The 12,018-nt window shown below is 49.4% G+C and overlaps 2 protein-coding genes across 6 annotated transcripts; one reads left to right on the forward strand and one right to left on the reverse strand.

The window, feature by feature from the left end:
- The first annotated feature begins 1,400 nt into the window (after positions 1-1,400).
- Positions 1,401-7,628, forward strand: LOC100279918 (putative RNA-binding protein ARP1). 2 transcript variants are annotated; one of them, XM_035967953.1, is made up of 6 exons: positions 1,401-2,127; positions 2,252-2,375; positions 4,404-4,542; positions 6,351-6,384; positions 6,681-6,957; positions 7,197-7,628. In XM_035967953.1, exons 1-6 carry the CDS (start codon positions 1,852-1,854, stop codon positions 7,304-7,306), a joined length of 960 nt encoding a protein of 319 aa, XP_035823846.1. In that variant the 5' UTR covers positions 1,401-1,851; the 3' UTR covers positions 7,307-7,628. The 2 variants fall into 2 exon arrangements, with proteins under 2 accessions (XP_035823846.1, NP_001351395.1); NM_001364466.1 differs by having other exon boundaries at positions 1,420-2,127; positions 7,200-7,536.
- A 168-nt stretch (positions 7,629-7,796) lies between these two features.
- On the reverse strand, positions 7,797-10,622 carry LOC100276078 (EPIDERMAL PATTERNING FACTOR-like protein 1). Of its 4 annotated transcripts, none has more exons than XM_020553216.3 (2): positions 9,913-10,622; positions 7,797-9,811 (listed from the first exon to the last, which is right to left on the reverse strand). In XM_020553216.3, exons 1-2 carry the CDS (start codon positions 10,015-10,017, stop codon positions 9,569-9,571), a joined length of 348 nt encoding a protein of 115 aa, XP_020408805.1. In that variant the 5' UTR covers positions 10,018-10,622; the 3' UTR covers positions 7,797-9,568. The 4 variants fall into 4 exon arrangements, with proteins under 4 accessions (XP_020408805.1, XP_035823759.1, XP_020408804.1 ...); XM_035967866.1 differs by having other exon boundaries at positions 7,797-9,814; positions 9,913-10,553; XM_020553215.3 differs by having other exon boundaries at positions 7,797-9,820; positions 9,913-10,553.
- Between the last annotated feature and the right edge of the window lie 1,396 nt (positions 10,623-12,018).

A 12,018-nucleotide genomic window follows, 5' to 3' on the forward strand; every position in this document is an offset into this window, starting at 1 on the left:
GTATTCTCCCTCTCCTTTCCCAAACCTCTACTTTATCGAAAAGAAAAGACCCCCCTGTATCCGTGGTCAACTCGGAATTCGCTCCCCATGGAACCTGCTCGTACAGAAGCGTGTATATGGGTCGGGGAATGTTTTTCCACAGAACCGTGTATGTAACCGTGTATATGCTACGTACGTCGTGCGGGGAATGGCAGGTGTCAGTTAATGAACAAATTGCTGACCACGTTTGTTTGGCAGGGGATCGGAGACGACCTGCTTGTTAATGATTACACACTTGGCCGGCTTTCGAATCTGCACCCCTTGTTCCAGCTAGATCGCTGGCGTGTGTCCGCTGTCCTCACCTCGGTGGCAAAGCGTGGTACGCAGCGCGTGGCCGATGCGGGCAAGGAAGCAACTCCCCTCCCGGCGAGTAGCAGTAGTAGCAAGCAAACAACTAGTACGCCAACTAGGCGCACTAGCGGCTAGACTAGCTAGTAGGCCAGGCCAGCCGCCAACGCCACCAACTCGCGGACGACGGCTAGCTCCAGCCTCCAGCGCGGTCTGCCGATGCGGTGCGGATGCGGCGGCGGCGCTGCCTGCGCGCGGACGGACGGACGGACGTAGCGCACCAGTACCACCAGGCCACGCCGTCGCCGTTCGTTACGTTTGCGGGTGGGGGCCGGGCTCGGGGTGGTCGCCCGAGAGCGACAGGGAGCCAGGGAGGACGCCCACCCAAGTGGGGGAAGGTGGCAGCACAGCGCTGATCCTGATCTCCCGCGCGCGCGAGAGGGAGAGAGAGGAGAGGAGAGGGGACGCACACGCATAGGGTTGGGCATTCGGTCATTCGGTCTATTAGGGTAATTCGGTTCGGTCTATTCGGGTTTGTGAAATTTCGGGTCCTGAAAAATAAGAACCGAAATTTCCAAAAATATTTTAGGAACCGAACCCGAATAGACTCACAATTTCGGTTCGGTCTATTCGGTCCACCGAATAGACCCGAATTGTAGAGAGCTAGTATATTTTGTTAAAATATAGACAATGAATAATTAATTGAAAGTACTATTACTACAAGTGACTATAAAAATTAGCATACAAAGATATATATACTATCGTTTAGATGATATCATTATTTCTAGCTAATAAGTTCATAAATCATATAATAATACCATCACATATTAAGAGCTTTTTTATATTTCGGGTTATTAGGTCTATTCGGGTTTTATAGGTTAGGAACCGAACCCGAACCCATAACCCGAAATATAGCACATATAGGAACCGAACCCGAACCCGAAAACCCGAATAGACCAATAATTCGGTCTATTCGGGTTCGGTTCAGTTCGGGTTCGGTTTTCGGTTTTAAAATGCCCACCCCTACACACGCATCATTAAAAAAAAGAGAGAGATGGTATGGAGAACAAGGAAGGAGGCTGGCGTTGTTGCGGCGGGCTTATTGTAGCCCATTGGAAACGAGACTAGAAAGGGTCATGCAGCAGCAGCTGTCATCCCACACCCTCTCCCTCTCCCTCTTCCAGCGCACAGCCTCGGCCCCTCCATCTCTCTTTGCTCGCCCCTGCCGTATCCTCCCTCTCCCATAAGGTACAGGGACCTCAAGGGGTATGGAAGTGGAGAAGTATACTAGGGAGCCCAAGGGGAGGGAGGAGCAACCGCAGCAGGTCAGGTCTGCCTATGACCCAACAAAGCTCGGTACAAACCACTAGGAAGGAGGAGGTCGCCAGAAACCACTAGCTAGGAAGGAGTGAGGGAGGACTCAGGAGTCTAGCTAGTTTGTTCGTCCCTCCCTCCCGCGTCAGAAGTCAGAACTAGCCTAGCCTAAGCCGAAAGCCGAAAGGACTCGGTGCTTGCGTGCGGCGGATGGCGACTTCGTCGTCGTTCTCTGGCCCCGGCGGGTCCCCGGCCCACGCGTCTCCGGGAGGCGGAGGCGGCGGCGGCGGCGGCGGTGGCGTGGGGTCGTACCACCACCACCGGTCGCGGTTCGGCGACACGACGCTGACCAAGGTGTTCGTTGGCGGGCTGGCGTGGGAGACGCCGTCCGAGGGGCTGCGCCAGCACTTCGACGTCTACGGAGAGATACTCGAGGCGGTCGTCATCACCGATCGCGAGACCGGCCGCTCCAAGGGCTACGGTTTCGTAAGTGGACTCTTGCCTCTCTCTCTCTCTATCTCGCCCCCGACCTTCCTCCGGCCGATCGGCCCGCCGCCGCCTCTATATCGGATCGGTCGACGCTTACCAGATGTGTTATGTGGCTCCGCAGGTGATTTTCCGGGACCCGGACGCGGCGGCGCGGGCGGTGCAGAACCCGAACCCGGTGATCGCCGGCCGGCGCGCCAACTGCAACATTGCGGCGTTCGGCCCGCCGCGGGCCGCGCAGCCGAGAGGTGAGCGACCCGAGGAACCAAATCAATGCTCCTCCTGCTGTCCTTTTTTTTTTTACTTTCCTTGCCATCGCAAGGCACGCGCATGTGCATGGCAGTTAATAACCGGGCCATGATTAGCGCCGGCGGCAGTACCAGTACTACGCGATTAACCCGTATATATATAAGCTTGATTTTAGGGCACCATGTTCCGCTCTGGATTTTCCCTGGTAGGGGAGGGGGGGACAGGTTACTGGCAGATGGGTGGGGGACCCACCCCAGCACAGCTGGTGAAACACTGGGCGCCAGCACACGGGAACCAGGACGGCCACTACTATATCTGCACTGGGAGGGGAGGCACTAATCAGCCATGGCTCATGGCTTCCATCACGAGTCGTCATGGCTGTGTGGTGTGCTAGCCCAGGCTGGATTTGCAGTGCCTGCCCCCTAATTCGCTGCACGCTATCTGGTCTACTCATCCCCACCACCTCGCAAAAGTCGAGGATAGCAATGAAATCTGGCTGGCGATTTCTTTACTTAGCATCTCGGTGAAGTGCCGGTATAACCATCTCCCATACAATGATACAACTATACAAGATGCATGCGTGGAGTGGGGCTGCTGCTGCCCATTTCCCCCCTTTAATTTGCTTGCTGAGGAAGATCAAGTTGCATTGACCGGGAGCACGCCATTGGTGGTGGTATGCTGCATCGCTCCAGCGACAGCGAGGTGTAAAGGGGTGGAGATTACATCGCTGGAGAATCGATCGGGAATCCAGACGCCTTTCTTTTCTAGTGAAAACCGATGCATGGCTTTACAAAATGTTGGGCGGCATATACTACCCAATACTGCTACTCTCCCTGTAGTCTTTTTTAGACTTTGACCCGTCGACTGTCAACCGCTGGAGGAATAGATGCTTGATTCCGCGGCATGCATGGAAAGCTTTGTGCTGATGCAGCTTTTCCTTCTCTAGCTCGTCCCCCATATCCGATCGATTCGTTTCAGAGTAGTAGAGTTTCTTACATTCGTTCGTTGTTTCAATATTGACTCCCAAGTCCCAATATGTATTTACCGGATCTCCTAGCTAGCTAGACTCTTATTTTTCAATTGGAGCCTTTCCTCTTTTTCATTATGTGATAATCATATATCATTAGGTTGCTTTTTCAAATAAGCCAGCTTATATGATGGTATTGGTCTTCTCTCTCTCACACACACACAGGAGAACAATATGCATGCTATTTTCTGCACAACTGTTTAGTGCATTACAGCGCGCACACAATAATGCAACACCAAATGGAGTAGGTTCAAGTGCTGGCTAGCTAGGACAGCTTTGAATCATCTGGCACTGTGCTAATCTACGCAATGCTCACTTAAAGAAACCTCTTTCTCTATCAGTCATAGTAGACCGAATACAGTGCAGAACAGAATATTTTTCCCCTTTTTTGAAGGAAAAATGGACATCTTTTTTTGTTATTATCCAACAAAACAAAGAAAAGATAATGGTTTACTAAGAGCATCTCCAACAACGTGACCTATAAAAATGTCCTATAATTTAAAAATAAGTATATTTTATAAAATTTAGGGCACCAACAAAACACTCCGCTCCAACAGTAAAGCCCTAAATCTAGATTATAGGGCAGTCCACTATGGTGTAGTATATTTGAGTCACTTGAGAGAGTGCCCTATAGTTTTTTGACAAAAAATTATAAAATAGGGCACTGTTGGAGTAGTTTTTCCTTTGTAGAGCCCTATATTTCAATTTGAGGCACTAGTTTAAAGCATTGTTGGAGATGCTCTGAAGCCATCATACGCCGGAAGAAAACCAGAGCCCGTCTGGTCAGTCAAAACCCCAGTGCAGCACAGGGCACATGGCGAGACACAGGCAGGCTGCACAACTGTTCTCGCAAGCAATGCCTTTGCCTCCCCCTGTCCGTAATACATGCATGCATACGCCTGCTCTGCCCTGGCCCTGCACTGTTCTGTACTGCTCGGTGTATTGTTTGTTTGGTTCGTGTTGCTTTTAACGTGCCGTTGCCACCACGATTTCTCTGCAGGGAGAGGAGGAGGAGGAGGAGGCCGAGGGCCGCACGTGCCCGATCAGCCGCCCCAGGGGTCGCCGTCGCCCTACAGGGTGCCATCGCAGATGACCCCGCCTCATCAGGCCGCCACGTTGTTCTACAACCCCCAGTTCGGGTGAGTGCTTTTGTCGTCTATACGTTTTCAGCTGTTCCTCCTCAAAACCTCTGGATCCAGGACCAGGCCGTAGAAATACGTGCTGCAGATCCCTGTACGGCTCAGCTCAGCCGAGCTGAGATCACGATGATGCGCCGGTGACGAGCATTGCCGGATATGATTGCCTACCCGGCTACCGATGCGTTTATATCGCGTGCCATATGCGTACGTGCGTGCGTATGCCTGTATCACCGTAGGTGTGCGTCGTCATCGTGGGATCCGAGTACACCGCAACTCCGAATTATCAATTGACAGGGGCGGCGGCACATGTCCATTTCAAGGCTGTGTCACTGCGTTCTCCCTCACTTCTCGTTCTAATCCGGAGAGGGATAGCCATCGTTACTCGTTAGGTCGTGACAACTCCCTATCGCAGTGTCTGCTTTTGGAAGTTCAGAGACCGTGTGATTGGTTGTCGCGTCCTAACTGCTCAGGCTCACGGCATGCGTTTACTAGACGCGAGAAAGTGTTTGGTTGCCCCACCCGACGCCCTCAAAACTGCATGCGCAGATGCAATTTAGTGATTTTTTCGGTGTCCAGCCTGCATGTGTGGAGAAGCTAAAAATTACAATCGCTGGAGAAGCAGGCCCGCACGAGCCAGGCACCTGATATACCGGCAACCAATCAGCCCCAGAGCCACAGCCGTGTGAATCGTCAGAGAATTTGCATGCTGAACTGACCTTAGTGGCCAGCTATAGTTTAATAGTTTTGTAATAGAAAAAAGCACGTTATTTTGCTGCTCTTTTGTGGGAGGAGAACAGCAAAAGGCCGTTGGTCTTTGATGATGTTCCATTTACCGAGCTAGCAGTAGCAGCTGACTTCTGCGTGCGTTTCACTTTCACGGAACCGAGCGCCACGTTTCTATCACGGCGCAGCTTTCAGTTATCGTTTCCTTAACTGGACAGGTGGGTGCATTTGCCAACAGGCGCAGATGGACCCACGTGTCCCCATGCCTCTTCTGGTGGGCCCTGAGATAGGCCCATTAAATTTGGGCCGATGGGAGGAGACAGCAGCTCAGCATGGGCATCAACTCTGGTGGTCCTGCTACTGCCACCCTCTGTTTCCTTCTCTCTTACCCTAGACAGCAGACCACCACGGGCTGTGTTGCCTGCCCTGCAAACAATCTTTTTCGCTTTGTTGGCTTGCTGCAGAGTTGGTTGCCTGCGTTCATCTCTTAGTTCCATTTGATTTTACTGATATTGCAAATGTGTGATCCGTGCCAATCCATTGGCATGGATCACTTAGGTGATAGGTATAGTGATTTCATGACCAATTTGGTACTTCTTAATTCTTTACTTGCTATATTGAGTTACTATAGTCGCTTTACAAGCTAATTCTCTGAGATCAAGTTTTGGAATTCGTAAGGGGTGGTATTTGTTTAATTTAATCCTAGTGTGACAAAGTATGCTTTCATGTTTATTTGGAGGTCCCCCTACCTGACGTTTTGTTTGTTGATGATTAGTGCTTCTGATGTGATCTTTCCAGCTGGTCAGATGTTTTTAGGTTGTGTGAGGTGCACAAGCATTGAACAGAAAGCAACTTTTCCCAGTGAACTAGCAATACTACGTATGATGCAAGCGCGTGCGGGGGTGGGGGGGCTTATATTAGCTCGACATACAATAGTGCCTGAGATAATTTTAGCTTTACAACCATGATAGTTGGTCGATATGTCTCTGGGACTGAGAGACAACGATGGGCCTCATGGTTCAGTCTCAGCGCAACCACTATCTTTCTTTTATAAGGCACTGAAGATGTTCTGCAAACTTTTGCAGGTACTGGTACCCACCTGATTATCCATACCAACAGGTAAGCCATCCAATCTCCATTTCATACCCACCCCTTCGATGTCATTTTTTTTTTGCATTAACTGGCAATACTATAAGAATAATTAGCTAAATCACACCGTTTACTTGCCATGATTTGAAACTCTGAATTCAGTATTGAGAAACACCTCATCTTTGAATACAAAAAAAATCAGCAATGAAAAACCTAGTGATGTCTGCAGGATAGGTCCCTTGTTTATTGGTCATCATGCATTTTGTACCAGAATGAGAGTCCAGCACAACCTGGCAATCTAATAAGACCTGAAAATTGATGAGCAGGCATTGTACAATTCTCAAGTGCTACAACATTACTACCCTCAGATGTATGGTCCAGCCTCTCCTTCAGGACCAGCCTACCAATACATGGGCTATATGCCTGGTGGCCCAAGTCCAAGGACTGGATTCTCGCCGATGCAGCAACCAATGCGACAACCCTTCTTTCAGCAGCCAACGACACAGATGGATGGTTCTTTCCCATCAGTCCCTTCGCTTCCACCTAATTTCAGACTCCAGCTGCCCCCTCGTGCAGTCTCAAGGGAATCTGATGATGCATCTGGTACGCTACTACCATTCTTTCTCAGTTACTGTGGCGTTTCTTGCTGAAACCCGGGAAACAATGGTTTAATAATCCTAATGTTGCATGATACCTGTTACTATAAAGTCTTGGTATCATACAATTATGTCATTTTCTGACAATTGGATGTAATGTATCTAACATAAGTTAATTGCAGAAAAGAACTGTAAACAATCACTTTGTTTTCAATAAACTGATATCTTACCACTGGCATATCTTAGCAGGCTCCCAGTCAGCCCAGCCAGTTTCTTCAACTCCTGCTACAGCCACAAACAACGAGGAAGATTCGAGGCCTGTAGTGTCTGATTCAGATCCAAACACACCAAATTGACTTAGTGAGAATCCTGGCAACACGATGTGACTTCAATCTGGTGCAGGCTATTGGTAGTCTGTAACAGAGTCTTCATGATACTCTCACATCTTGACTGAAAAAGTTCCCAAAGATTTGTTCTTTCATTATTTCTGATTCTTTTTTTTTTTGAATTCTTGCATTGCATTTCTTCACCGAATCCATTGTACGGACGACTGAATTTCAAGTTCAAACTTCAGGAATTCGCTAGCATATAAGTTCCGTGGCATGTTAGCGTTCAAAGTACTGCAGTGCTGTTAGTTCGTATCTCAAATATGCAGTACAGTTTTTCATTGAGGAACCACCCAGTTTTATTGCAACCAGAACAAATTTTTCCCTTCAGTCGAGAGAAGGCTCCAATTTCTACTGCTGTTTTATTACTCACAGAAGAACAAAACGATTTGCAGTTCGGTCTGTAGCATGGCAGGCGAAAATACGAACTACATACTGACAAGTGACAAGCAAGCTTGAATTCTGAAATGGACATGTTCATGTCACACCATAATTTCTAATGTGAAACTGACCGTCACGAAACAAAGAAATTCAGTACTTATACTTACATAATACTACTCTGTTCTCGAATATTTGAATATTTGTCACCAGTTAGTTTATTTTAAAACTAAAACGCGATAAATAAAAAAGAATAGAGGGAGTACAAATTTTCTAGTGACATTACACTTTGGTTTCCATATGCTCGTTAGTGTTCAAACTATTAGCTTGCGGCTGTAGGAACATTTGCTTGGAGCACGAACTCGACCAAACGCTCGAGGTCCCGCCGCCTTCTGCTGCCGCCACGGCATTCTCCTTCCGCACTGTTGCTTTCGCCTTCATGCCTTGGCCTTTCTCACCGTCCATGGCTTCTTTTATGAGCCGTGCCACCTTGTCAATCTCCAGTACAATGTCCTAGTTGGTGATCAACCGTAGTGGCACAGAACAATGGCATGAGTGGCTGATCAACCGTAGTGGCACAGAAAGGTGTGGAGCGTGGGCTCTGGAAGGACCCAAGCCGACATACGTTCAGGGCCGTGAGCCCGGATGGGATGAGCGGCAGCTGCAAAATTGACGGGCCGAAAAACAGGTGGGCTCGTGCCGCAGATTCCCGGCACTAAGATTGTAGAAGCCCATGTAAATCGGCCCAATAACTTAATGTTTGTTTGGTAGAACTAGTAATGTAGCAGTAGTAGTAACTCGGACGCCAAACTTTGCACAACAATTCCTTCCAGTTTGTGCAAGGACCGATTTTCACGGTCTCGACAAACGTGTCCCCACAGAACAAACAATCAAACATTCATTCCCTCACAAGAAAAACGGACAGATCTCATCTCCAATCATAGCAACCCGCTTCCATGAAAATCATTACGTGCCAATGAAAGTTTTTGAATATAAGTATAGGAGGTGTGGACCAGTAAGTACTGTTTTTTTTTTCTCGCATTCTCGTCCTCATTCATAATAATAAAGTTGGAAACCTGCATCGTCGTCGTCCCCACCAGAGCTGAGCCCGACAAGAGCAACACGCCCATTCAGCTGCCTCCAAAGCGCCCCTCCCAGTCCCATACGGACGGGTGGGCGCGGGGGAGACACCTCACTAAACAAAACACATGGGGAGGCATCAGAGCCGTACAAAGGCGGCCATGGCCACAATAACTCCGCAGCAGCGGCAGTGTCAGCTTAAAAATCGCATCATCACCAGGCTCTCCCGGTGGCGGTGGTGCCACACGTCACGCAAGGTTCCAACGCAGACGCATCCAGCCCGCCGGTGGGTCGGCGGCACTGCGATCCAGCGGTAGATTCGGGCTACCAGAGCCGTCCGTCAGGCGAGTCACATGCCTGCCTTCGATCTGTTAATTAAGACGTACTACCAGACCACTGGGCAAGACTTGGAGTGGTACTAGCTAGGATTTACTGCTCACAACCACTCTTTAGTAGTCTTTAGTTTTTACACACCGACACGCGAGTAAAATTTGTTTGAGCAGGGAGCCAAAAAAATGGCTACGGGCCTACGGCTACGCGAGTTGCAATGGCTGCAACGGCAAGCTCGAACTAGTAGAGACAGTAGCGCTAATAAATAAGCTTGTGATGAAGCAAGCCGCCATGGGTTCCGAAGAACACACGACAGACGCGAGACGGAGAACCTGGCTGGCTGGCTGGTCTCCAGTAGTGAGTCTCTCCCGCCGACCGGAGTCCGGAGCGGAGTGCATGCGCGCACCGGGGTTGGCACGGCGCCGAAGCAAAAGCAGCAGCGCGTCAGGGGTCGTACAGGCGGCCGTCGCAGCGGCATTTCCACCCCAGCGGCTTGTAGTTGGAGTAGCGCGAGAAGCCGGCCGCCACCGCCACCGTGTCGTCGTCGACGTCGGTGGCGCGGGCGCCGCGGCCGAGCCCGGGCACGGTGGTCACCTGGACGGGCATGCAGGGGTTGCAGGCGCTGCACCGGTTGCGGCAGCTCGGCGGCGTCGACCCCAGCCGCGACTTGTCCTCCGCCAGGTTCTGCTGCTGCGCCTCACGGAGACGAGACACCCGACGCGCTGTCAGTCTCAGTCTGTCTCAGGACTCAGGAGGAGGGGGGGACGAGTCGTACGTACGGTACGTACCTGAGAAGGGGAAAACGTCGCGGTGCGGACGCTGCTCGCAGCGCCGAGAAGGAAGCAGAGGGACACGGCCGCGATGAGCGCTCGGCGAGGTGAGCTCACGGCCATGAGACCATCTCTTCTTACAGCCAGGAATGAAGAAGGGTGGATGGATGGATGGATGTTTGGGGCGGATCGATCGAGGGCAATGGGAAGCTTGCTGGTTGCTAGACCGAGAGGTTACTGAAGAAACAGAAATAAGCTAGCTAGCTAGCTTCTGTCTCGTGTATAGGTTCTTCTTCCAGAATCTAAAACCTAGTCTAAAAGCTATGGCTATGGAGGAGATGAGCAGTGACGGTGGCGCAGGAGCACAAGCGAAGCAAGCAGGGCCGCAGTTGCCTGGCCTATGACGAGGAAGGTTGCAAAGGGGATCGGAGCAGAGGAAGGAGACGACGATGACATGGGCATATATATGTACAAACGTGGGGGGACGACGGACGCCACGGCAAGGCAAGGACTGTGAGGACCGGTTGAGTGGTGACCACCACCTTGTAACCTATCACTGCTTTGCTTTGGTAAACACACAGCAGTGGCGTTCTACTGCGCCCGCCATCATCACTCGTTCTCAGGGATCGAGATCGAGGAGTGAAATGCAAGGAGAAGATCGGACTGGATGGCGCCACAGCTGTCGCTGTCGTTCTGGGGACATGGCCTACACTTTGACCGACTGTCGTGTCGCAATGAATGAACGGTGACTTAAACGAAAGAAAATCAGCTACGTATGCAATGCAAATGTCGAAACATGACGCCTCGCGGCACGCTTGTGAATCGGGGATCAAGTAGGTAATGGCGAAGGAGCCACCGAAGGACCCCGCACCGTACGAACAATGGTGGCTGCTATGCTACCCTACCAGCTACCTACACTAGCTGAGGCAAACCTCGGATCTGCTTGGATGACAGAAAAAGGCTTATTTTTAAGATTAAAGTAACCTTTAAAACAATTATGCGTATGCGTAGCTCATAATAGCATGTTTACGCAGCAGATTTGATATATCTTTAACACATATATCCAGTGTTTCGCGTAAAATAGAAAACGCGAAACTGTAGATGTAGGGGATAAGATAAATGATTTGATAGAAGATTTGCCGGAGATAGTCTAAGTATGAGCTAGTAACTCATCATTATTTATAATGATGACCACTTTAGCATGGTCAAAGATTATTTTGTGGTGTCGTTGAAGTCCGTAGATAGCGTAGTATAGGTCAACTCAGCGAGTAAATGCGTGACCGTTGTCCAAAAATATAACCTAACATAACTTGTGTAGGTTCTTCAGTGGTGCAAGATTTTAGAGACACTGTCCTCTGTGTCGTTTTCATCGCGCCGTCGTTAGGGATAGGTATGAGACCGTGTAGCACTAAAGCGCACTAACAATGGGTTGTATCACATGCGATTACTCAACTACAGAGCGACTGTCAACCATCTTATAGTCATGATGACACTGAAAGACATACAACTCATGTCCAACATTAAAGGCACCATCGATAGCCCCTATGAACTCTCTTGCACTCTTTATGCTCATTTACACATCACAAAGCTTACCAGATAGCACACTTAATATGCATCCTAATGCTATCACATTATCTTTGTCATACTTCGACTATTTTTCACTGGTCAGAGGACCTCCACAAGGCTTCACAACCTGACTTGTCCATAGCAGTGAGCCACAAATCAAGTTTTATGGACCACATTTAAAATTTGATCCACCAAACAAGTTTTATTGCATCAACAAAGTTGTTATATCCACCTTAAGGCGTCCATCAGGTTTATGGATTGTTAATGAAAGCTCATTTTTAGATTAAATTAGTTCTAAAGTAATTACTACATAAACAATAGATAAACCACATATAATAGATAATAGCATGTTCGTGGTGCCATGAGCGACAAACTCATCATTACTTAGTGTAAGGATCGCTTTATCCTAGTCGAAGATGAGTTCGTGGTGCCATTGAAGTCTACAGATGTCATAGTACAAATCAACTTAGCGAGCAGTCACATGAACGCTGCCCAAAAACATGAACTACCCTAGCATGTGCAAATTTTTAGCGGATCGAGGTTTTAGAGACACTGCTC

Source organism: Zea mays, chromosome 5, assembly GCF_902167145.1.
Source record: "Zea mays cultivar B73 chromosome 5, Zm-B73-REFERENCE-NAM-5.0, whole genome shotgun sequence".
Taxonomy (NCBI): Eukaryota; Viridiplantae; Streptophyta; class Magnoliopsida; order Poales; family Poaceae; genus Zea; species Zea mays.